Genomic DNA, 26,654 nt, shown 5'->3' on the forward strand with positions numbered 1-26,654 from the left:
CTCGCTCGCTGTCTCTCTCGCGCTCGCTCGCTGTCTCTCTCGCGCTCGCTCGCTGTCTCTCTCGCGCTCGCTCGCTGTCTCTCTCGCGCTCGCTCGCTGTCTCTCTCGCGCTCGCTCGCTGTCTCTCTCGCGCTCGCTCGCTGTCTCTCTCGCGCTCGCTCGCTGTCTCTCTCTCGCTCGCTCGCTGTCTCTCTCTCGCGCTCGCTCGCTGTCTCTCTCTCTCGCTCGCTCGCTGTCTCTCTCTCTCGCTCGCTCGCTGTCTCTCTCTCTCGCTCGCTCGCTGTCTCTCTCTCTCGCTCGCTCGCTGTCTCTCTCTCTCTCGCTCGCTGTCTCTCTCTCTCTCGCTCGCTGTCTCTCTCTCTCTCGCTCGCTGTCTCTCTCTCTCGCTCGCTGTCTCTCTCTCTCTCGCTCGCTGTCTCTCTCTCTCTCGCTCGCTGTCTCTCTCTCTCTCGCTCGCTGTCTCTCTCTCTCTCGCTCGCTGTCTCTCTCTCTCTCGCTCGCTGTCTCTCTCTCTCTCGCTCGCTGTCTCTCTCTCTCTCGCTCGCTGTCTCTCTCTCGCTCGCTCGCTGTCTCTCTCTCGCTCGCTCGCTGTCTCTCTCTCGCTCGCTCGCTGTCTCTCTCTCGCTCGCTCGCTGTCTCTCTCTCGCTCGCTCGCTGTCTCTCTCTCGCTCGCTCGCTGTCTCTCTCTCGCTCGCTCGCTGTCTCTCTCTCGCTCGCTCGCTGTCTCTCTCTCGCTCGCTCGCTGTCTCTCTCTCGCTCGTCGCTGTCTCTCTCTCGCTCGCTCGCTGTCTCTCTCTCGCTCGCTCGCTGTCTCTCTCTCGCTCGCTCGCTGTCTCTCTCTCGCTCGCTCGCTGTCTCTCTCTCGCTCGCTCGCTGTCTCTCTCTCGCTCGCTCGCTGTCTCTCTCTCGCTCGCTCGCTGTCTCTCTCTCGCTCGCTCGCTGTCTCTCTCTCGCTCGCTCGCTGTCTCTCTCTCGCTCGCTCGCTGTCTCTCTCTCGCTCGCTCGCTGTCTCTCTCTCGCTCGCTCGCTGTCTCTCTCTCGCTCGCTCGCTGTCTCTCTCTCGCTCGCTCGCTGTCTCTCTCTCGCTCGCTCGCTGTCTCTCTCGCTGTCTCTCTCTCGCTCGCTCGCTGTCTCTCTCGCTGTCTCTCTCTCGCTCGCTCGCTGTCTCTCTCGCTGTCTCTCTCTCGCTCGCTCGCTGTCTCTCTCTCGCTCGCTCGCTGTCTCTCTCTCGCTCGCTCGCTGTCTCTCTCTCGCTCGCTCGCTGTCTCTCTCTCGCTCGCTCGCTGTCTCTCTCTCGCTCGCTCGCTGTCTCTCTCTCGCTCGCTCGCTGTCTCTCTCTCGCTCGCTCGCTGTCTCTCTCTCGCTCGCTCGCTGTCTCTCTCTCTCTCGCTTTCTCTCTCTCTCTCGCTTTCTCTCTCTCTCTCGCTTTCTCCCTCTCTCTCGCTTTCTCCCTCTCTCTCGCTTTCTCCCTCTCTCTCGCTTTCTCCCTCTCTCTCGCTTTCTCCCTCTCTCTCGCTTTCTCCCTCTCTCTCGCTTTCTCCCTCTCTCTCGCTTTCTCCCTCTCTCTCGCTTTCTCCCTCTCTCTCGCTTTCTCCCTCTCTCTCGCTTTCTCCCTCTCTCTCGCTTTCTCCCTCTCTCTCTCGCTTTCTCCCTCTCTCTCTCGCTTTCTCCCTCTCTCTCTCGCTTTCTCCCTCTCTCTCTCGCTTTCTCCCTCTCTCTCGCTTTCTCCCTCTCTCTCGCTTTCTCCCTCTCTCTCGCTTTCTCCCTCTCTCTCGCTTTCTCCCTCTCTCTCGCTTTCTCCCTCTCTCTCGCTTTCTCCCTCTCTCTCGCTTTCTCCCTCTCTCTCGCTTTCTCCCTCTCTCTCGCTTTCTCCCTCTCTCTCGCTTTCTCCCTCTCTCTCGCTTTCTCCCTCTCTCTCGCTTTCTCCCTCTCTCTCGCTTTCGCTCTCTCTCTCGCTTTCGCTCTCTCTCTCTTTCTTTCTCTCTCTCGCTCTTTCTCTTTCTCTCTCTCTCGCTTTCTCTCGCTCGCTCGCTTTCTCTCTCTCTCGCTCGCTCGCTTTCTCTCTCTCTCTCTCGCTCGCTTTCTCTTTCTCTCTCTCGCTCTTTCTCTTTCTCTCTCTCTCGCTTTCTCTCTCTCTCTCGCTTTCTCTCTCTCTCTCGCTTTCTCTCTCTCTCTCGCTTTCTCTCTCTCTCTCGCTCGCTTTCTCTCTCTCTCTCGCTCGCTTTCTCTCTCTCTCTCGCTCGCTTTCTCTCTCTCTCTCGCTCGCTTTCTCTCTCTCTCTCGCTCGCTTTCTCTCTCTCTCTCGCTCGCTTTCTCTCGCTCGCTCGCTCGCTCTCTCTCTCTCTCTCGCTCGCTCGCTTTCTCTCTCTCTCTCTCTCTCGCTCGCTTTCTCTCTCTCTCTCTCTCGCTCGCTTTCTCTCTCTCTCTCTCTCGCTCGCTTTCTCTCTCTCTCTCTCGCTCGCTTTCTCTCTCTCTCTCGCTCGCTTTCTCTCTCTCTCTCGCTCGCTTTCTCTCTCTCTCTCGCTCGCTTTCTCTCTCTCTCTCTCGCTCGCTTTCTCTCTCTCTCTCTCTCGCTCGCTTTCTCTCTCTCTCTCTCTCGCTCGCTTTCTCTCTCTCTCTCTCGCTCGCTTTCTCTCTCTCTCTCTCTCGCTCGCTTTCTCTCTCTCTCTCGCTCGCTTTCTCTCTCTCTCTCTCTCGCTCGCTTTCTCTCTCTCTCTCTCGCTCGCTTTCTCTCTCTCTCTCGCTCGCTTTCTCTCTCTCTCTCGCTCGCTTTCTCTCTCTCTCTCTCGCTCGCTTTCTCTCTCTCTCTCTCGCTCGCTTTCTCTCTCTCTCTCGCTCGCTTTCGCTCTCTCTCTCGCTCGCTTTCGCTCTCTCTCTCGCTCGCTTTCGCTCTCTCTCTCGCTCGCTTTCGCTCTCTCTCTCGCTCGCTTTCGCTCTCTCTCTCGCTCGCTTTCTCGCTCTCTCTCTCGCTCGCTTTCTCTCTCTCTCTCTCGCTCTTTCTCTTTCTCTCGCTGTCTCTCTCTCTCTCTCGCTTTCTCTCTCTCTCGCTTTCTTTCTCTCTCTCTCGCTCTTTCTCTCTCGCTTTCTCTCTCTCTCTCTCTCTCTCTCTCGCTTTCTCGCTCGCTCGCTGTCTCTCGCTCGCTGTCTCTCTCTCTTGCTCGCTGTCTCTCTCGCGTGTGCCTTCCCTCCCTCGCGCGTGCCCTCCCCCTCTCTCCCCCTGCCATGTATGAATGTGAACCCTGATCAACATCACTTGCAACAGAGGTGCTGATAAAAGTACTCAGTACTTTTTTTGTGGAAAATATTCCGTCTTGTTTCCTTCTCCTTCCAGAATGGGGCTTTGGCTACTGATGTGCTAATAATGGTGACTTGCTGCAATGGAAATATTTTTGGTGTTTCTTTCTCCCCCAGTAAATATACAGTGATATCTCTTTCCTTTTTGAATCCAGAATGAATCTGATGGCGATTTATTAGATGTCAAGACTCTGGTTGAAAACCAGCAACAAGCCACCATGGTAAGTGATGGTTATTTTCCCACTGGACAATCTGATATCACCACATGGAAGTTTACTGGTCTGTAAACCAAGCTGTAAAATCCACCCCACTCTGAGTTACCTGCTAGAAAGGAGACTCCCTGACAGTTTGAGTGTAAGTTGTCAAAAGGATACCCCAAGGGTAAGTGGGAGCTACCTGATGGACTTTTTAAGCAAATTTGTGCCTGGACCTAGGTGGGTTGCATTGATTCCAGGGTCATTGGTTTGGCCATGGGCATTGCAAGTGCAAGTTTGGTAACACTTTGCCTCAGCTAGCTTATTGAGACTCATGGACAAGGACTCTCCAATCTCACTGTTAGCTTTCTGCAATGTTTCTCCTTTCAAATAATGATCGGTTCTTCTTTCTGCCATAATGTATAACCTCGCATTTCCCACATCATATTCGATCTACCAAGATTTTGCCACTCAACCTAAACTTATCCCTCTAGACTCTTTGTGCCTTCTTCCCCACTCGCCTTCCCTCCTATTTTTGTTGCTTCTGCAATTTGACTATAGTAAATTCACTTTCCTAATCCAAACCATGAATTTATTTTGTAAACAATTGTGACTCTTGCACTGATCCTTGTAGCACTACGCTAATCCCGAAAATGTGCTCCTTATTCCAACTCTTTGTCTTCTATTCGTTAGCAAATCCTAATATACTACCTGCAACACCATGGGCTTCAACCTTCTTAAATAGCCTAATTTGTGGTACATTATCGGTGCCTTCTGAATATCCACATACATTCGCTGCTTCCCATTCCTCTATCCTGCTTGTTAACTCCTGGAAGAATTCTAGTAACAGCGTCAGGCATGATCTTCCCTTCACAAAGTCATGATGATTCTGCTTGATTGTATAGCAGAGCATGTCAAAATGCATAATTACTTCCTTCATAACAGACTCTAATATTTTCCCACTAACAGGTGTTAATCTTCTGGTCTGATTATTGTCTCTTCCTACTTTTAAATAAGTGTTACGTTGGCAGTTTTGTAATCTTCTAGGACCTGTGCAGAATCTAGGATTCCTGCAAAGTTATTAGCAGTACATCCATTATCTCTATAGCTACTTCCTTTAATATCCTAGGTTGCAACCCATCAAGCCCAGGGAACTTATCGGTCTTTAGTCCCATTAATTTCCCTAGCACTTCTCAGTAGTGAGAGTTATTGTAATTATTTCCTGTCCTTTTACACCCTGAATATTTAGGATTTTGCAATGCAATTAGTGCTTTGTCCTACGAAGTATTTACTAGACTCTACTGCCATTTCCTTGGTCTCTATTATTATTTCCCCAGTTTCATTGTCTATGGGGGTGTTCATTTTGGCTGTTGTTTTCCTTTTTATATATTTAAAGAAATTCTTGCTATCTATCTTGATATTATTTGCAAGTTTGCATGCAATGTTTATTTTCTCCCCTTTTGTTCTTTTTGGTCATCTTTTATTGGTTTTGAAGGAAGGACAATAACATTTGGATTATTATTCAAAGATGCTTGGATTGCAAGAATAAAAATGTCTTCCTGCAGTTACAAAGGAATACCATGTGCAATTATGATTTGTATACATAAGAATGACCATAACCCCGAGGTACGTTCACCACGTGGCCAGTGAATCAAAAGAATAAAGCTAGTTTTGTCTCCTTTTTAATTTGCATGATTCACATTAGTTGACCAGTTGTCCAGGTTTGTTTATTTAAACATGATAAAGGCTAATTTATTCATTGCCATTACCAAAGTTAGCGCGTGATAAAGCTATTAACAAAATTGCAGATGCTAAGATTAAGACAAGTACACATAGTACAACAGCGAGAAAGTCATGGTTCGACTTGATGTCAGGCCCACTATCTGTGATGGCTTCTGTAGTTGGACAGTTTGTGTTTCTTGCAGAAGTGGACCAGCAAGACGGTAGATTTTGGGAAGGAGAGAAGATTCCTTTTTCTCTGGTTTCAGCGCTTTCACACTGACTTTCCTTCAAGAGAAAATCATTCAATTCATCATAGAATCCCTACCATGTGGAAGCAGGCCATTCGGTCCATCGAGTCCACACCGATGCTCTGAACACCATCCCACCCAGACGTGTCCCCCTACCAACCCTGTTTCCCATGACTAATTCACCTAGCCTGCACACCCCTGGACACTATTGGTAATTTAATGTGGCTGATCCACCTAACCTGCATGCCTTTTGGACTGTAGGAAGAAACCAGAGCACACGGAGAAAGCTCGTGCAGACACAGGGAGAATCTGCAAACTCTGCACAGACAGTCATCCGTGGGCAGAATTGAGCCCGGGACCCTGGCGCTGTGAGGCAGCAGTGCTAACCACTGAGCCACCGTGCCATTCTCTGTCAGCCTTTTCTCTTTGTGTTCTCTTGATCAAATCTCCCTCTCTGAAGGTAAATCTCAAGCTGCCTTTGGTCTTAACCTTTTATTTTTACACTTCAAAAACTCAACATGGCAGTAATTTTGAGGAATCAAGTGTTCCAAAAAGCGAAGAGGTAAATTACACTGAACTGCTTTTTAAAGTTCTTTCTCTTGCCTGTTGATATATTTCCAAGGATTCTGAGGTGAACTTGTAGATGCTGTTCCCATATGTCTGCTGTCCTTGTCTTTCCTGATTGCAGTGGTCATGGGTTTGGAAACTGCTGTCTGGTTTGCCAGGTGAAATGTGGCAGCATCTAAGAAACTAACACTTTCCTCGTGTGTTGTGGCTTCAAGCTTAATTGAAGGTTGATTTATTTTTGAGGATATTGATGAGTTCTTCTAATTCTGCTGTTGTGCAAGTCCAAGTATGTGAGTGAGATATAGAAGGAAATGTTACAATTTGACTACATCATTGCATAAATTAGTTGGTGAGAATGATAAAAAAGTCCGTGAAAATCAAAAAGTAGCTCTCAAGAAAACCTCAGTCTTCAGGGTGACGGTGTATATTGTGTGCCCTGCTGCAAGCCTCTCATGATTTTAAAGAGCTCCGTTAAACCTCTTCTCAACTTGCTTGAAGTGAGGTAATGTACTTTTTTGGTCTTCTGAGCTGATCCTGCTAATTGCCAACCACTCCTAAGTTAAAGATAAATTTTTATAATGCCTCGCTCCAAGCATCAGTTTGTGTTCACTCTGTGACCTGATTACCCGAAGATTCTTCTCTTTTTAAGATGCATGGTCAATGAGGTGTAAAAGGTCTGACTTTATTGGGAGTTTAGAATTTTTTCTTAAGTTAAGATTTCTGCACAAAGAGAAAAATAACTTGTATAAATGCTAATTGATTTGATTAGTGAATATAAAGTAATTATAGTAACAATTAGAAATGTGCTCAGGATACTAGTTCAAAAGAGAGGCAAGTTAAAAAGAAATAATCTCATTATTCGAGCATTAAATTAGTTTACAGCAAAAATGTGAGCATCTGAAACAAAGAGGTGATGTATCATTAGTCTAATAATCCAGAGAGCCAGATAATGTTCTGAGGAGCTGGGCTTGAATTCCACTGTTGAGGATGATGAATTTGAACTCAAATTTTAAAAAAAATAGAGTCTAATAATGAGCGTGAAATCAATCACAGTTAGTGGGAAAAATCCATCTGGTTTCACTTTCTTCGGAAGAAAACCTACAATACTTGCCTGGCCTATGTGTGACTCCAGATGCACAGCAGACTCTTAACACGCCTGTGTATTTGCCCTCAGTTGTATTAACCACTAGAAAGGAAAACAGAAATGAAACTGACAGACCGCTCAGTATCGACCTAGACACCGGAAGCATCAACGGCAAGAACTATCAACCATGTGGATCTTGTCAAGTCTTACTTATTCATGTCTTACTGACTGCCTGATGTGGAATCAGACCTTGCGGACAATGTCGCGGACACCACCTTCACTATCCCTGGATATATTCCATCTCACCAGAAGGGCAGGCCAAGTCGAGGTGGCAGCATAGTAGTGTTCAAATGGGAGGGAGTTGCCCTGGGTGTGCTCAGCATTGACTGTGGGCACCATGATGTCATATGGCATCAGGTCAGACATGGACAAGGAATGTTTTTAAATGTTGTTCAGCGTGGAGGATGCATTGAACATGCAAAGGTGTAAGCTCTACTCTGGGTGGAAGATTTTAATGCCCACCACCAAGACTGGCTTGGCAGCAGCATAACTGATTGAGCTGTTCTGATCCTAAAGGACATGGCTGTTAGTGTGGTTCTGCAACAGGTGGTGAGGGAGCCAACATAAGGGAAAAATAGCCTTGACCTCATCACCTCTTCCTCACCAATCTGCCTGCCACACCAATACTGTCAGAGACACATCTAAGAGTGACTACCGCACAGCCTTTGTGGAGACGAAATCCTGTCTTCACGTTGAGAATACCCTCCGTAGTATTGTGTGGGACAGACTTTGAACAGATTTTACAACTCTGGGCATCCCTGAGGCACTGTGGGTCATCAGTAGCAGTAGAATTGTACACATGTGACCGATTGTGGTATCAAGGACCCCAAGCAAAACGAATATGAATCGGGGAAAACTCTGCTGGTTGGAGTCAAACCTGACCCATACAAAGATGGTTGTGATTGTTGGAGATCAGTCATCTCAGCTCCAGGACATCTCTGCAGGAGTTCCTCAGGGTAGTGTTGTTGGCCTAAGTACCTTCAGCTGCTTCATCAGTGACCTTCCCTCCATCTTATGTTGGCCGATGATTGTACAATGTTCAGCACCATTCGTGATTCTTCAGTAACTGAAGCAGCCCATGTCTAAATTCAGCAAAACTGGGACAATATTGAGCTTCTGGTGGCAAGTAAAATTGCCACAAAAATGCCATGCAATGACTACTTTTATTAATAGGCAATCTAGCCATTGCCCTTTGACATTCAATGGTGTTACCATCACTGAATCCTCCAGTACCAACATTCTGAAGGTGATTATTGACCAGAAACTGAACTGATTCACCCATATAGATACAGCAATTGCAAGAGCAGATCCAAGGCTAAGAATACTGCTGCGACTAATTCACCAGCTGACTCCCCAAAGCCTGTTCACCACTTGGAAGGAATGGGATGTATTCTGTCCCAATTGTCTGGACGAGTGCCACTGCAACACAACTCAGAAACGTGACACCATCCAGAACAAAGCAGCCTGCTTGATTGGCATGCAATCCATAAACATCCACTCCTTTCTCCACTGATGCTCAGTAGCAGCAGTGTCTACTATGGACAAAGTGGACTGCAGATATTGACTAAAGATCTTTATGCAGCGCATTCCAAACCATGATCAGTTCCGTCTTGAAGAACAAGGGGCGCAGCTACATCTTGACTTGGAAATCACCATTCCTTCCATGTTACAGGATCAAATTCTGGAATTCTTGTCCTTAAGGCATTGTGGATTATCTACAGTTCATGGAACTTCAAAAGTTCAAGAAGGTAGCTCATTGCCACCTTTTCGAGGACGACTAGGGATGACAGTAAATGCTGGCCTAGCCTGTGTCACTCATGTCCCTTAAATTAATATATGGTATATGTATGTGATATATGTGGATAATCTTTACAGGGCGGCTCAGTGGTTAGCACTGCTGCCTCACAGTGCGAGGGACCAGGATTCGATTCTAGTCTCAGGTGACTGTGCAAACCCCACCGAGACTTTCTCCCCATGTCTGCGTGGGTTTCCTCCGGGTGCTGTGGTTTCCTCCCATAGTCCAAAGATGTGCAGGCTGGGTGGATTGGCCATGCTAAATTGCCCATAGTGCCCAGGGATGTTTGGGTTGGACAAGGGAAATGCAGGGGATTGGGTCTGAGTGGGATGTTCTTCAGAGGAGCGGTGTGGACTTGTTGGGCCAAATGGCCTGTTTCCACACTGAAGGAATTCTATGGTTTTTACAGTTTAGGTGAATATTAGGCTGTGTCAGAAGTAGTTAGACAAATAGTGGTGAAGTGACGTATACTTTCTTAACTGCTGCATTGAACATTATAGAAATAGATTGGAGAAGTAAAAACATTTTCTGTTAATTTACCTAGCCAGAGTCTGGAATGCTTCACAGTTCAGCTGCAAAGTCATTGGTAAGTAAAGGATTTCCTTATAGTCGAGTTTGTAAGATTTAATCATTTAAAGGAGACAGCCCACAAGACACGCAGGCCAACCTGGATTTGGAGCTCTCGTCTCTAACTGCAATCTCTTTAGACTTGATATTGAACTCGGCGTCTAAGATCCCTGGAGAGTTCTTTCTCAATTCCTGGCTGGTAGTAACTTATTTAACGAATATCACTAAAACAAATTGTGTTCTGTATGTAAATTGGCTGCTACACTACATTACTGCAACTGTTCATGCTTGAAAGTCCTTCAAACAATTGCTTCGTAGTACAGATCATAATTCTTACTTTTGCAACGTACTGACTTGGGTTGCTCTATTGTAGGGTACAAATTTCAAAAGGAGCAGCTTTTTGTACTGCATGAGGAAAGGATACTGATGGGTTGGCAAGTGGTCTCTAGTTGAAATCTTCTCATGAAGAATGCACTAGTGATGTTTTTGTGTGATGCAAATTGGCACAATGCTTGGAAATATTCTTTTAGGTTTACAGATGACTGGGACCTGCTTATGCATGTACGAAGCAAGTCTGTGTGAGCCATGTTGCAAGCATGGCTGATGGTTTTACATTGGTTGTTGGCAGAATTCTTATCACCCCAGAATTGTTCAGTAAGTGGTGTTGAATGTAGAACTTGACATATTGCCTCTAAAGTTAGATGTGATTCTGCGGTTAGATTGTTCAGCAAGTTCTATCTGGAGTATGCAAAGAATCATCAGCAAACAATTTCACTTACAAAATGTGGCTCATTAGCATCTGCTAGAGGCTACATTTATTCCTACTCAGGTACCAGTCCTCCTCAAACCAAATGGTTATGTTCAGACATTGTGCAATTTTCAAATCAAGACAATTATGAGGATTTCTATTTCCTGATGCATTCTCCATGGCAGTACTCCAACCAATCAACACCTTGTACTATGTGGTATAAATTGCTGTTTCCTTTGAAAGTTGGTATTTCTGCGTCTATCGTGATGAATGGAAGAAGAAAAGCTTTAACTAAGAATAAATAAGTAATGGTGCTTGAATGGAAGAATGAAAATTAATTGGATATAACTAGTTGACACGGAGTGGTGAAGTTTGGAATGGACTGCTAATGAAACGAGTTGAATCAGTAATTTGAGAGAAAAGAAAACCGGAAGAATTGTGGATGCTGGACATCAGGAACAAAAACAGAAATTGCCAGAAAAGCTCAGCAGGTCTGGCAGCATCTGTGGAGAGAAATCAGAGTTAACGTTTTGGAGCCGAAGGCCTTCCTCAGAACTGGAGTAATTTAAGAGATTTGCGCACACATTTGGCAAAAATATGCAGTGTAGGAGATCTGTCCTGGTGCACTGTGAGACTGCTTATTGGTCCAAAATGGATCTTAGGCTCCAGTTAACTTTCAGTGTTCTTCTGGGCTGTTCTGCACCACATGGAATAATTTTGGAGCACTTAGCCTGTTACAGGAGCTGTTTAAATACTATTCCCTGAGGCAAGGGTTTTTGCAAGGTCCAAAATGGCTTAAAAGTTGATTACAGATAAATTCAATTTAAATTGTTACCCCTTTCTCATAACTACTTATTTGTCTTATATGGACAATACTGACACCCATCAGCACGATCACTGTGCTTGTGCTGTAAAATTTTTCAAAGATTTTGTCATGGAAGTTGTGAATATTTATTCCATAGTCAAAATTCTGTGTAACTTCTCTTGAGATGTTACTGAACTGAGAGCACCAGACTTTAATATATGGTGTTCCCACAGTTGCAATAAAGCCTTTGCCAGCTGAAAGTTTCCACAATATGTTGGTTGAGAAAACTTGGCATGAGAACCTTTTTAATGTGTCCCTGATTGAATAATAGCTTGCTAAAACAAACCAGTGTTTCTGTTCAAGTCTCTTGACATTTGTTTCATTTATTCATGGGATGACAGTGTTGCTTGGCCAAAATTTATTGCCCATCTCTAATTGCCCAGAAGGCAGTTAAGGAGGAACACATTGCTGTCGGTCAAAGGTCGCATGTAGACCAGACCAGACCAGGGTAGGACAGCAGATCCCTTTTCCTAAAGAGTACTTAGAGAACCAGGTGGGGATTTTATGACAATCAGCTATGGTTATGTGGTTGTGTTAAACTAGCTTTTATTGTAAAATCTGAGATTTTTAAAATGGAATTTAAGTTTCACCATCAAATTTCACCATTTGCAGTGGTGAGACTCGAGCCCATCACGTCTCCATAATGTTGGAGGTTCTGTATTGTTAGTCTTGGCTGACGCTGCTGTTACATCATACCTTTCTGAAATTTAAGAAACATTCCTGAAAACACAACTGATAACAGCTGCTTCCTGATCCCAATCAACCTTTCCCAATGCCAACCTACTCTCTTAAAGAATCAAAGCTCAGGAGCAAGTAGCAGTTTTAGGTGTTCCAACTTCGTAGCTCTTTGCCCAAATGGCCAAAAGACTTGACTACAGTTATAGGAAAGTTTTTTTGACTGGAAATGTATCACATCTGAGTTTAGACTTCTGCCCACTGCAGCTAGACACTGCATCTCTGCCTGCCTGTTTCTTCGGTCGCTTTCATTTTCTCCCTATTTTACGTAAAGAAGAAACAGAGGCACATGACACTGGCATCAGGATGGTTCAGACGTTAGTGGCTATATCCTCAGCCCCAGAGCTCCTTTGACCAACTCTGGTATAGCTGCTAAGGTCAGTTTGCTCCCAGTGAAAGCTGAGGATTGAAATTGGGCCTTGATGATCAGCATGACCCAATATTGTATCAGACAATGCCTCTATCTTGCACAATCCTGCTGTGTTCAGTATTGGGCCAGGTTGAGGCTGTCTGCCAGCTGGTCAGCACTCATTCGTTGGACATGCAGGCTGCCCTTTTGTTCATCTCTCATGACCTTTATACGCATTGAGATGAGTGAGAAAGAACAGTGACTGCTTTCAAAACAACAGAAAGAGAATCCTTTCGTACGAGTTTGCTAAGGAAGCCATTTGACCCATTGCCGTGGTCCCAAGTGAAGTTAAATAACACAGGTTGGAATTTTGGACTTTGTTACTTGTATAAGAAACCTTCACCCTAGTCTTAATTTGAGTGATGTAGCCAATTCTTCACCAGAAATGAGAACCACTGGTGTTTTCATTGAAATTTTTGCTTCAAACTTAAAATAGGTGGTTCAATTAATTTACTGAAACATGATGACTAATGGGCGGCAGGTTTACAGGCCTCATCTGTCTCCGAGGTGGCTGTGCTATTAAAACAGGGTTAAGAAATGAGAGACTGTGAACTGTAGGGAAGCATGAAAGCTCAATCGGCACTTGTTTGTTCTGTAGCAACACTTTGAACAATATGTTGTGTTTGTGTAGTGCCTTTGGCGCAATAAGAGATTCAAGGCGCTTGATGGGAAATGCAACAAAGCAGCATTTTACCCTTTATTCACTCAGCATGTGTGCGCATGCGGCTAAACCATTGTTTATTGCCTATCTCTAATTCGAGTCAACCACATTACTGTGGGTCTGAAATCATGTAGGCCAGACCAAGTAAGGATGACGGATTTCCTTCGTTAAAGTACATTAGTGAACCAGATGGGTTTGTTTTGACAATTGACAATGAATTCATGATCACCATTAGACCTTTAATTCCAGAGTTTTGTTTTTATTGAATTCAAATTCCACCATCTGCCAAGGCAGGATTTGAACTCATATTCCCAGAACATGAGCTGAGTTTGTGGATTAATAAGTAGCGATAATACCGTTAGGCCATTGCTGTACATTTCACATTACGTATGGAGATGTTGGGGTCGATGACCAAAGGCTAGGTATGTTTTAAAGAGCATGTTAAAGGAGGAAAGAGAAATGGTGAGGCAGAAAGGTGTGCGGAGGGAGATACAGAGAGCCTGAGCCTGAGGCTCAGGCAGCTGAAGGCATGGCTGCCAAGAGGTGAGATGATTAAAATCAACAAAGCCAACAAAGCTAACAAAGGCATAAATATGTCTTTTCAGCAGCAGAGATGTGGTTAGGCAGAGGCATAATCAGATTTTCCACTGGATAGTGATCCTGTCCTTTAATAACACTCTCCCAGCCTGAGGAGAGAGTGAGACCATGCTACCAAATCTTGCAGCTGACTTGACTGTCCACAGTGAAGAGATCAAACAGGAACCTTTGTTCTGTTTGTGCAATAGTAAGGAAGTCAAGTGAACTCTACATTAAGATAATGAGCCACATAGTTCGAATCACCCAAGAAATACATGGAGCCATCACCAACATGAAGTATGGTATGCACTGGAAGAACTACTTTGAATTGCTGTCTAAGTGGAGTTCAAATGTGCCAGCTGGTGGAACGCTATCACCATTGGACATAACTCTGAAGTAGCTCAGGTTGTATTCTTCAGAAAAGTGATTCTTCAGAAAAAACAAGTACAGTTTTGTTTCATTGACTGTTTAAATATCCTTGACATTGTGTTGCTTTAAATGAGGAATGCAGCTTTGGATTACAGTTTGTGAAAGAGCTGAACGTCACATTTATGCTTTTATTTTTTGGCCTTCATTTGAATTCTGAATTCATTAGTTGTACACAATTTGTTTTTTCAGATGATGGGAGTAATCCTGGGGGCTGGAGTGGCAGTCGTCCTGATTGCCACCACCATCCTCATTGTACACCGACGACTGCAAGAGAGAAGTAAGTGAAACTATACTGAAAAACTGTTGCAGCTTGTGGGCATTCCACAACTATTGGTCAGTGTGTTCTCAGCCCTATACTCTATATCTAGCATTGTGAGTAAATGTTCCTGTTGCCGCCCCACCTCCCTACTCTTTGCTTTTGTTGAGTTTAAATAAAATCCTCAGCTCAATAATCAGGGTATTTTGATGACAAATCCTTCATTTACATGCAGAATGCACAGGGTGGCATGGTGGCTCAGTGGTTAACACTGCTGCCTCACAGCACCAGGAACCTGGGTTCGTTTTCACCCTTGGGTGACTCTCTGCATGGAGTTTGTGCATTCTCCCCGTGTCTGCATGGGTTTCTTCCAGGTACTCCAGTTTCCTCCCGTAGCCCAAAGATGTGCAGGCTGGGTGGACTGGGCATGCTAAATTGCCCAAAGTGTTCAAGGATGAGTAGATTAGGTGGGTTATAGGGGATGGCTCTTGGTGGGATGCTGTGAGGGTCAGTGTGGACTTGTTGGGCTGAAGGGCCTGTTTCCATGCTGTTGGGGTTAAATGATCTATTCTGTGATTGTATGATGATGATGTACCACTGGAGGAGCTGGTGATTCTTAGGCTGCCATCATATGCATTGCTAGCAGTTCCGAGTGAAGTTAAAACTGCTTGGCTAGTCTTAAGTATCCAAAAAGATTTGTATTCCTTTGAAAAAATGAATGCTGTGTGCACAATATCTCTTTGTCAGCCTTGGCTCAGGGAGAGCACTGATTCAGTGGGCTATGAATTCTTGCTTCCCTCCAGAGTCTTTCAGTATATCATGTGGACAGCAGCCCTTCTGACTCAGACAAGAGGGCTACAGTTGAGCCAAGATTGACCACAGAAAGCAGAAGTATTTAATGAACCTCTTATGGACTGGAAAATTTCACAACTTTAATTCATTATTCAAAAGATGTTAAAGATCTAAGTTTAAAACTGTGAAATGACAATGGTTTCCAAATGATTGGGAGGAAATGGCTTACATTGATATCTCTGCTGTTAATAAAGTGGAGTAGCAATTGGGGGAAAATGAGGCAGAAATTGGAAATGCCTACCAGAGGCGGCTTTTACAGGAGTTACTTGTTAATCTTGGCTTTCAAATTCTAAGCAATTGGAACATGAGTAATGTTCCCTGTTACACCAGCCTTGCAACTGGACAAGTCACAAGCTACTACCCTGTTCATTGCATTCTATCCGAACAACATTTTTTCATTCACCACCTTCATTTTAAAATTTACTCATACAATTCAGTTGGAATTTAAGTCTACCACGTTGACCCCCTACTTTTTTCACGTTCCCTTTCAATCTCTCTGCGTCTTCCATTATTTTGGAGGCAGATTTAATACGGTAAATGAACTATGCTAATAAGATAAGTGAGAGAAGCTAGCACGTTATCTCAATGTCATGCCCCTTAGGAAGAAGAACAGCATTTTAAAACTGATCTGCAATTATTCTGAATCTATACTACTTCTGGTAGGAAAAAAGTTGTTTTGTCACAGTAAATGCGGGAGACCAACTCCTTTGGGTAATCCAAAATGCAGCTAGTTGAATCAAAGTAGTATTGAGATGAACTGCAAGAACCTGTTGACCATTTCTTCTAATCTTCCTCCTTGTCTGGTCTGATTCTGATTTTTTTTTAACTTTTTTAAAATGTTTTGGTTATATTTTCCACCTTCAGACATTTGTCTCATACCAGCATCTAAGGCTGTCAAACCATGGGGTGGTTACATCAGCACATTATGTCCATACTCTTCTCAAGGGTCAATTAGCAAGTCCCACTCTCATGCACTTTCTCTGTAGCTCTTAGTCATAGAATCGTACAGCATGGAAATAGATCCTTCAGTCCAATTCGTCCATACTAACCAGATATCCTAAACAAATCTAGTCCCATGCCAGCATTTGGCCCATATCCATCTCAACCCTTCCAATTCATATACCCATCCCAGTGCCTTTTAAATGTTGTAATTGTATTAGCTTTCACCACTTCCTCTGGCAGCTTGTGCCATACACACAGCACTCTCTGCGTGAAAAGCTTGTCCTATAGGTCCCTTTTAAATCTTTCCCCTCTCACCTTAAACCAAGTCCTCTGGTTTTGAACTCCCCTACCCTGGGAAAAAGACCTTGTCTATTCACCCAATCCATGCCCCTCATGATTTTATAAACCTTTATAAGGTCACCCCTCAACCTCGAGTGCTCCAGAGAACACAGCCCCAGCCCCAAACCTTCCAGCCCCAGCAGCATCCTTGTTAATCTTTTCTGCACTCTCAAATTTAAAACATCTTTCCAAAGTAGTGAGTCCAAAAATGAACACTGTATTCCAAAAGTCGCCTAACCCATGTCCTGTATAGCCACAACATAATCTCCCAACTCCTATACTCAATGCACTGACCAATAAAAGCTAGGGTACCAAATGCTTTCTTTGCTACCCTGTCTACTTATGCCTCCACCTTCAAGAACCATGAGCCTACGTCCAAAAGTGTCTTTGTTCAGAAACACTCTTCAGGACCCTACTATTAAGAGTCTAAGTTATACCCTGATTGGCCTCCGCAAAATGTAACACCCTCCATTTATCTAAATTAAACTCCATCTGCTGCTCTTCAGCCCATCAGTCCATCTGATCAAGGTCCTGTTGTACTCTGAGGTAACCACCTTCGCCGTCCATTACGCTACCAATCTTGGTGTCATCTGCAAACTTACTAACCACTCCTCCTATATTCACATTCAGATCATCTAAATAAATGACAAAAAGCAGTGGACCCAGCACCAATGGCTGTACATTGCTGGTCTCAGGCTTCCAGTCTGAAAAGCAGCTCTCCACCACCACCCTCTGTCTCCTACCTCAGAGCCAATTTTGTATCCAAATGGCTAGCTCTCCCTGAATTCCATGTGATCTAACCTTGCTGAGCATTCTATCATGTGGAAACTTATCCAATTCCCTTTTGAAAGCTCTGATTGCATTTGGTTGTTTGACAGGACACTTTGGACATAGAACATAGAACATAGAACAGTACAGCACAGAACAGGCCCTTCAGCCCACAATGTTGTGCCGACCATTGATCCTCATGGATGCACCCTCAAATTTCTGTGACCATATGCATGTCCAGCAGTCTCTTAAATGACCCCAATGACCTTGCTTCCACAACTGCTGCTGGCAACGCATTCCATGCTCTCACAACTCTCTGCGTAAAGAACCTGCCTCTGACATCCCCTCTATACTTTCCACCAACCAGCTTAAAACTATGACCCCTCGTGCTAGCCATTTCTGCCCTGGGAAATAGTCTCTGGCTATCGACTCTATCTATGCCTCTCATTATCTTGTATACCTCAATTAGGTCCCCTCTCCTCCTCCTTTTCTCCAATGAAAAGAGACCGAGCTCAGTCAACCTCTCTTCATAAGATAAGCCCACCAGTCCAGGCAGCATCCTGGTAAACCTCCTCTGAACCCTCTCCAAAGCATCCACATCTTTCCTATAATAGGGCGCCCAGAACTGGACGCAGTATTCCAAGTGCGGTCTAACCAAAGTTTTATAGAGCTGCAACAAGATCTCACGACTCTTAAACTCAATCCCCCTGTTAATGAAAGCCAAAACACCATATGCTTTCTTAACAACCCTGTCCACTTGGGTGGCCATTTTAAGGGATCTATGTATCTGCACACCAAGATCCCTCTGTTCCTCCACGCTGCCAAGAATCCTATCCTTAATCCTGTACTCAGCTTTCAAATTCGACCTTCCAAAATGCATCACCTCGCATTTATCCAGGTTGAACTCCATCTGCCACCTCTCAGCCCATCTCTGCATCCTGTCAATGTCCCGCTGCAGCCTACAACAGCCCTCTACACTGTCAACGACACCTCCGACCTTTGTGTCGTCTGCAAACTTGCTGACCCATCCTTCAATTCCCTCGTCCAAGTCATTAATAAAAATTACAAACAGTAGAGGCCCAAGGACAGAGCCCTGTGGAACCCCACTCACCACTGACTTCCAGGCAGAATATTTTCCTTCTACTACCACTCGCTGTCTTCTGTTGGCCAGCCAATTCTGTATCCAAGCAGCTAAGTTCCCCTGTATCCCATTCCTCCTGACCTTCTGAATGAGCCTTCCATGGGGAACCTTATCAAATGCCTTACTGAAGTCCATACCTGTACCATTTGCAATGTAAATAAAGGCCTGCCTCATGTCGCCATTGATTCATTTTAAATCCATTTTAAAGTCAGCTATTCAGTTGGTTGGAGCTATCAACAATCTGAATGCTGTGTCCAGACCTCTTATTCTGATTACCTGTATAAAATCTCTTCTCAGCCTTCTCTTTCCAAGGCATACAGGCCCAGCTTCTCCAATCTCTCCAAGTAATTAAAGCCCCTCATCTGTGGAATCATTCTAGTAATTCTTTCCAGCAGCTCTTTTTCAAATGCTTCATACCCTTCTTGAATTGCTTTGTCCAGAATTGGACAAAGTACCCAACTGAGAATAAACTAGAGTCATATCAAATTCTTAACTTGGTGAGTTACTGCATCTTGTAGATACTACCAGTGTGTGTCAGTGATGAAGGGAGTAAGGTTGTTGTGTCCTGGATGGTGCTGAGCTTCTTGCGTGTTGTCGGAACTCGACCCATTCAGGAAATCATGTGGAGTATTCCATCGTACTTTCAATATGTGCCTTGGAGATGGTGGACATGCTTTTGGGAGTCAGGAAATGAGTTATTTGCTGCAGAACTCCCAGCTTCTGATCTGCTTTTATTATGTTTATAAAGCTGGCCCATTTCTGTTCAACGTACACATGTGCTTAAAACCCTGTTGTTGTTTTGGTGGGAGCTTTCTAGATGTACTGTAGTACTCTCTGTGGCAAAAATGGTCTTTTGCCAATGTTACAAGTATAGCTTCACAAGGGCTGATTTTTAGGGGCTAGATTTCAAGCAATGGTTTGTAGAGCACTTTGTTAGGCACATCTACCTTGGAATGATGCTTCTTTCAACGCCATACATTTCTGGTTTAGAACCGAGTCATTACTTTAAGAGCTGAATTTTTAAGTAGTTCTGATTTGAGACGTTTCTTGAATAAATGAGTAAATCACAAAACTATCTGATTTATACGATGGGAGGCATCTGCCTCCTGTAGTTTACAGTAATGCTGATTCAATAGATACGAAATACACACTTTTTTCTTTGTTTATAAAAACAAGTTACTTTTGTTCAGTTTTGCAGCTTACTAACTTTTGCCTATCTGTTAGGAATTCAAGCTCAGGAAACCCCAAAATACCGATTCCGAAAACGTGACAAAGTAATGTTCTATGGACGCAAGATCATGAGGAAGGTATGAAGGACGTGGCCTACTTGAGAGCAGAAATTAAACTGCAGTGGTTCAGTGAGTGATTTTGCCAGTTGTTACAGAGAGAAATCTGTATTTCAGCTTGAACCTAGATGAATGTGGCCAGGCCAGTGGGTTTGCACTGTCAGGTTAAGTACCTCACCGGTCTTCTCATCTGCTGTGAACACCTGTAACATGGAATCATCATCTACCAGGTCTTATCTTCCCTGCCTCTATCCCTGTTGGAATGTCTGGTGTCTAGTAGCTTGGCTGAGGCTTATGGTTTCCACTGTAGGCCATCCTTGGGGTTCAGAGAGGACGTTCAGTGTCACATATTGAGCAGTTGACTAATCCCTCCTAATCCTTTGGGCCCAATGCAAATGTGGAAGCTGGCAGTTCAGTATGGTCTTAGCTGCTGATTTTCCTTTTAAGCCGCTAAATGTTTCCAAACTCTGGTGTTCACTAAACAGGATTACAGGTTTGTCTTAGATTTCAGACCTACGTTCAGTGTTGTTAAAATTTTTATTTCACTTGACATTTCTTGTTGCTCTGTACACATGGACCCTGAATGTATTTTTCTGTGGCTGTCAAGACTCCATTCTCTCGCCCTCTGAAGTAGCCATTATTCCTGTAGCTTCCATCTAAAGATGGTTGGTCAACCAGGACTTTAGACTTGGGTCTGATCCTAATGTCTGATGTTGATGCTGTGGGATAATAATCGGTAATCAGCCTCCATAGCCAACACCCCACTGCCATCCTTCCAGCCTGAGCCAACTTGTTGAAGTCAAACTGAACAATACTGTAGCCTGTCATTTAAATGTAGACCTTCCTGCTACATAGCTCAGCTGCTCAAGGGCTTAAACTGAAGTCTGAACCCAGGTGTCACTGTGCTATCATCCCTGGCCCTCTTTGTTTCAGTTCAATAAAAATGATAATTTAGTATTGCCAGGGTTAACTGTTGTATCATACTTTTTGTGTTGGACAGATTCTTTGAATGAAAGGCTTCCCTTATGAAGAGAGGTTGGATAGGTACAGCCTGAATCCATTGAAATTTAGTAGAATGGGGGGAATCTTATTGAGATATGTAAAAACGAAGGAGACTTGACAGATTATATGCTAAGCACGTGATTTCCTTTGTGGGAGAGATGAAAATGAGAAATAAATAGGGAATCTTCCATTTAATACTGATGAGAGAGTTTCCCTGATGGTTTTTGACCTGTGAAAGCTTCTTCTCCCAAGAGAACTATGAAAACAGGGTCATTGAATATTTTTAAGGCAGAGTTAGATGTATCCAAGGAATCAAAGGATATCAGGAATGACAGCAAAGTAGAGTTGAGACCACAATCAAACCCACTCTCACCTTGTCAAATGGCAGAGCAGGTTTAAGAATACTGCTGTTCTGTATTTGTATGCTCAAATGGTCAGTGTAGTCTTGTATGAGCAATTTGTCTCATAGTCACTGTCTGAATGAAGATTCTAATAGTCATATTTGTGTAAACATGTTCTCGTCCCTTGCTCAGTGTGTGAGGAAAGTCGTTCCCTCTCCATTAATGAATCAGTTTTGAAATTCCTTGTTCAATTTTGGGAATATCTGCTCAGGTGTTTAAAACTTTATTCTTTGGGTCTTGAATCTGTGTTTTTTATCACTCCCTTTTGCTATTGTGTGTGGCTGCTTTAGTCTGAGTTGCACTTGCCTATTTTTAGGTGTCACAATCCACATATTCCTTTGTTGGAACTTCAAGACCAAGAGCAAAAAGGAAAGCGAAAATGCTGATCATTGCAAAACGGTACTGTTTTGAGTAGATAGTATCTCTCTGTCTCTGTCTCTCTGTTTCTATACATATAAAAATATATATCTGAAATCCTACTTACATTAGAGAGAAACATGAGCAATAATTATATTGTACGGTTTGAATAGCTGCATAGTAAATACAGCAAGATAGAGTAGCTGGGTGCCAGTACTGTCTGCTAAGTTGTGATTTTAAATTCAATCAATCTGTTTACTAATGGTTTGCAACAGAAGAATTTAAAAGCTTCCAGATTGCCTTTTAAAATTCAACTTATGCTCTGAATGTTAAATTATGTGGTTGTTGAATGTTCCCTTTCCAACATCATGAAAGTAACCGAAATAAAATCATGGATTCTAAGCTGCATGGTGTATTTGTAACATTAACCCCTTCTAGACCATCATGCTGCAGATTGGGACAAGTTGTTCCAGACTTGTGTTAATGCTCAGGGTCAAGAAGTAGCTTCAGCCATTCTTTCAGTGGGCTTTGTCTGTTTTCGATTTGAAATGGAGCTCGAGAGAGGTTTCTTTTCAGACCTGTGTCAATGCTTTGTGTCTTTTTTTTTTAAACTTCCTCACAACTTGTTTGTTTCTCCCTTTCCTATCACTCTCCTACACCACCTTTTCTCCTCGCTTTTCCTACTCTCTATCCCAACCCACCATGGATCCTCTTCCTTCCCTCTTGTCTGTCATTGCCCCATATCTTTACTAAAGTTGAGCTCGCAGGTGACGGCACATCGTTCCTTCCTGAAGTCTTCCCCCTTTGCTTCCTGAAAACTGCCCCACTTAAACCACCACAACAGGAGTGTGACGTGTATCACTGAACCACACTTTAATCCTTGTCTTAACCACTGTCTCTGAGAGGATCTCCCATGATGACTTCTCTTCCTGCCACACACTGATACTTCATTTGTTCTGTTCAGGATATATACTCCTTTCAGCCCCTTTGCTCACCTACTCTTTTCTTCACGTACCTTCACATTTGGGTCAACTTGCACTTGCTTAGCCCCACTTCTGTCCCATCAGTGATCTCAACCCCTCTACCATCCCTGTATTGTCGTACCGCTTGTCTAACATCTAGCTTTGGATAAGAAAACACTATCCTGAAGCTAACCGTTGTAAAATCAAAAGTTTGTTGTCATTAGCCCCGCCACAAACTCCCTCAAGGCCAAGTCTGTCCCTTCTGTGGTTACTGTTTTAAGAGTTTCTACATTTTCTCCATTGCAAAAATTGTACCTACAGCATCACTAGTTTTGTTCCTCTCTGAGCATTTGCTGATGATAGACCGTCCTTGCCATTATCACCTTCAAGCTAACTGCAAAGGATGGCTTCTCCTCTTCATCCTCTGTAATACCGCTGCCAGTATCCTATTCCTTACCAAACCCTATACACATGATCACATACATAAAAATCTCAGCCATGTGTTTAAATCTCTTGAGAGAGATAATGGGAACTGCAGATGCTGGAGAATCTGAGATAACAAAGTGCGGAGCTGGATGAACACAGCAGGCCAAGCAGCATCTTGGGAGCAGGAAAGCTGATGTTTCAGGCCTGGACCCTTCTTCAGATGAAGGATTTAGGCCGGAAATGTCAGCTTTTGTGTTCCTAAGATGCTGCTTGGCCTGCTGTGTTCAACCAGCTCCGCACTTTGTTATCTCTGTTTAAATCTCTTCATAGATTTGACCTTTTCCTCCATAGTTTATGCAGTCTTCCACTCCAAAACATCTGGACCTCTATCTCTGACCTCTTGTAAGATCTTCATTGTCTTCCTCCCATCACAGGCTACGGTGCCTTCTTCTGCCCAGCTTGATGTTCTAAAACAAAATTGTTTTAAAATTTACCTACCCGTCTGATATGTTTTGGGTTAGCATCTAATTTTTATACATTTGTGAAATACCTGGGATGTTTCCTTTTTGAAAGGACAAAGTACTGTGAATACTAGAAATCTAAAATGAGAACAAAACAGCCAGAAATACTTATCAGGTCAAGCAGCATGTATGGAGGAAAACCAGTTAACATTTCCGGTGTTGATGATCTTTCATTTCACTCCAAACTGCAGATCCTGTAGCAGATGCACAGCGTGTCATTGTAAAACGAAGTTCTTGCAGATTCCCTTCCCGATCAGAATGTTTGCTTTAATTGTGAAGAAGTTAGAATTGACATGTAGATTCTTTGAGATTCTCCAGCATGGTTGTGCAACGGAAGGGAATTTTGAACTTGCATAATCTGAATGCTTTAAACAGAAATCAACTCTGTAGCAAGTAGTGAAGCTGGATGAACACAGCAGGCCAAGCAGCATCAGAGAAGCAAGAAAGTTTGATGTTTCGGGTCAAAGAAGGGTCTCAACCCAAAACGTCAAACTTTCCTGCTCCTCTGATGCTGCTTGGCCTGCTGTGTTCATCCAGCTTCACAACGTGTTATCTCGGTATCGGCAGTTCCTACTATCTCTGTAGCAATTAGTATGACTGTGTTGTAATCCTCACCAGTACACTTTTTAGTGAGTAGGAAATTTTGAAATACTGATCAAATTGCAATCTCAATGTAGGACGTTTGACTTTGTATCATTTAGATTTTGCTGTGTTGTTTTTGTTGTTTCTGTTAACCAGCTGGTTTATGTTTCGTACTTCTGTTTATTGTTTTATGCAAAACACTGTTACTTTGGGTGACGTTGTCTTTGGCACTTTGGGTATGTTGTGCACACTTGCCTGAAACTACACATTGTTTCTTTTGCACCATAAGTGCACAGGTGCCACTGAGGGGAGCTGCAAGCCTGAATCTCGGCAGCAGCAAAAGACTGCCAGCAATCCTGCTGATAAAATTGTGTTGTCCTGTACTGTCACTCAGGACACCCACTGGGCTGAAATTCCCCTGCACTGACCTATTTCCAGGATCCGTTGAAGGAACGTAATGTTGCCAGTATTGACACTCACTATCTTTTAGAGTTAACCTCGAATAATGCATGCAATGAAAACAGTGTTACAATGACCATTCTTAAAAACTCTCACCTACTGTTTGTCATTACTGGAATAATCATACCTTGTGCAGCCCTAAAGTCAGTCAATTCGTGTTCACTGGGGTCTGCTTTGAAATGTGTTTTATAAGTGTACTGTTCATCCAGTTGGAATCCCTCTCAATGATGCCTGATAATTTATATTCCTTAACCAGAAGTAACCAAGCAGCAGTGTTACTGCGGGGGATTGTGATTAAAACACAGCCAGTCACACATGACTGTGGTTCTGCACATAGATTGGCGGAGGACCAATCAGCTTACTATAATACCTGGTGTGAGTTTGTCAATGATTTAATTGTTCAGTAACTCTGCACCAAGGACAGTTCAACTCCGCCCCTCCCTGACCTGCTGGGGCAGGGACTGCAGCTGTGAAAGTTTGCAGAAGATGCCTTTCAGGTGAGCTAGTATTTAGGAGAGACAAAAAAAGCTGCAGATGCTAGAATCCAAGGTAGACAAACAGGGGGCTGTTGGAACACAGCAGGCCAGGCAACATCTGGAGGAAAGGAGCAGTCAATGTTGTGGGTATTACCCTTCTTCAGGAGAGTTTGCCTTTAATCCAGTGTGAGTGATTGCTGCAACCAAGTGCTGAATGTTGACTGAGTTTGTGTATTAATGGTTATCTTTTATGTGGTTGACCGGCATGTCAAGTAAACTATACCGTTGTGAATATGAAAAGTCTGAAAAATTCACACCATATTTTTTAATGCTTATAGTGCATCAAAGTCAGATGTTGTTGCATTGATATCTCTCTACCAAGGTCATGCAGTCTCTGTCACCATGTCTAAAGACCTCATTGTACCCCGCACAGGTTCTTGCACATTAATAAGGAAGTTCCAACCCTGCAGCCGAAGGAGCCCCCTCCCTCTGTTCTTGAGGCTGACCTGACTGAGTTTGATGTTGCCAGCTCTCACTTGCCCTTGGAAGTGCTGTACATGCTGAAGAACGTAAGGTAACTTCTGAAAGTACTTATCCTGTTTGTATGGGAGCACCACCAAGTGGCATTTGAGGAAAAGATGAGACCTAGTTTTCATATTGGAACGTAGCTGATCACAGCATAAGTTACATTTTGAATCCTGCACATAGCAGAGAATTGACATGGGGTTATCCACTCTTTAACATTCTGCTGTATCAATGGAGAAGTGCAGAATACAGTATAGTGCCACAGAACTGGTTTGTCAGCAAAGTTGAAGTTCATGGAACAAAGAGACAGTGGCAGCATGAATACAGAATTGGCTGAATGACAGGAAACAGCAGGCAGTGTTATTTTTCAGGCTGGAAGGAAAATTTCTTGGGATTACTACTGCTTTTGTTAATTTGTTTTTGAATGCTAAAAACAAAAACAAAGACAATCATGGGATATGGGCTTCATTGTCTGGGCCAGCATTTATTGTCCATTCCTAAATACACCCATTGTGTTGTTAGGAAGACAGTTCCAGGATTTTGATTCTGTAATAGTGAAGGAACTGCTAGTTTCAAGTCAAGTGCACAGCTTAGAAGCGAAGAAAGTAGGCGCAGGAATAGGCTGTTCAGATTATCAAGCTCGTTCCTCTATTCATTGCGATCATGGCTGATCCTCCATTCATACTCCTGCTTTCTGCAGTCACCCCTTAATGCCTTTAGACTTTAGAAATTGATCTTTAACTGTATTCAGTGATTTGACTTGCACTACCTAGAGAATTCCACAGGCTCACCACCCTGTGAATGAAGAAAATTGTCCCTTTTCTCCATCTGGACTGGACTGACCCATGTCCTGAGACAGTAGTCCCTTGTTGTGGATTCACAGCCAGGGAAAACCCAAATCCTCCATCCAGCCTGTTCAGCCATGTCAAACTTTGAGTGTCAATGAAATTCTGTCTCATTCTTCTAAACTTGGAAATTACAGGCCCAACTGGCCCAATTTCTCCTTCCAAAATGCACCAGCCGTTGCAAGAATCAGTCTGGTGAATGTGTTACTATGCTCCGTACGTGGCACGTATATTTCCCCTCGGGTAAGGCGACTGCATGCAGTATTCCATTTGTGGTCTCACCCAAGGCCCTGGACGACTGCCTTCCTTGTTCATGTGCTGAAACCCATTTGCAATGAAGACCAACATACCTTTTGCTTTCCCAATTGCTTGCTGCATCTGCTTGCCTGTTTTCAGGGACCGATGGACAAGGACACCCAGATCCCACTGTACGCTAACATTTCTTGATTAATTACTATTGAAGTAATACTCTGCCATTCTGTTTCTCTTACTAAATTAGATAACTTCACACTTAACACGCATGATACTGGTCTGCTCACTCAGCTTCTCTCAATTGCCTT

The 26,654-nt window shown here is 43.8% G+C and overlaps 1 protein-coding gene across 13 annotated transcripts in view; it reads left to right on the forward strand.

The window, feature by feature from the left end:
- The window catches only part of pnpla6 (patatin-like phospholipase domain containing 6), a 170,928-nt gene that overhangs the window by 17,862 nt on the left and 126,412 nt on the right, over positions 1-26,654 (forward strand). For 6 of the 13 annotated variants that reach the window (XM_059639836.1, XM_059639834.1, XM_059639841.1 and 3 more), the window contains 5 exons: positions 3,450-3,515; positions 14,144-14,231; positions 19,477-19,559; positions 21,258-21,340; positions 25,158-25,298. In XM_059639836.1, coding sequence (XP_059495819.1) covers positions 3,450-3,515; positions 14,144-14,231; positions 19,477-19,559; positions 21,258-21,340; positions 25,158-25,298 — 461 coding nt within the window. Of the gene's footprint in view, positions 1-3,449; positions 3,516-4,983; positions 5,115-9,508; positions 9,551-14,143; positions 14,232-19,476; positions 19,560-21,257; positions 21,341-24,663; positions 24,746-25,157; positions 25,299-26,654 lie in introns of those variants that run through there. The other 7 variants (XM_059639833.1, XM_059639843.1, XM_059639832.1 and 4 more) reach the window with 5 other exon arrangements.

The sequence above is a fragment of the Stegostoma tigrinum genome, chromosome 35 (genome assembly GCF_030684315.1).
Source record: "Stegostoma tigrinum isolate sSteTig4 chromosome 35, sSteTig4.hap1, whole genome shotgun sequence".
In the NCBI taxonomy this organism is placed as follows: Eukaryota; Metazoa; Chordata; class Chondrichthyes; order Orectolobiformes; family Stegostomatidae; genus Stegostoma; species Stegostoma tigrinum.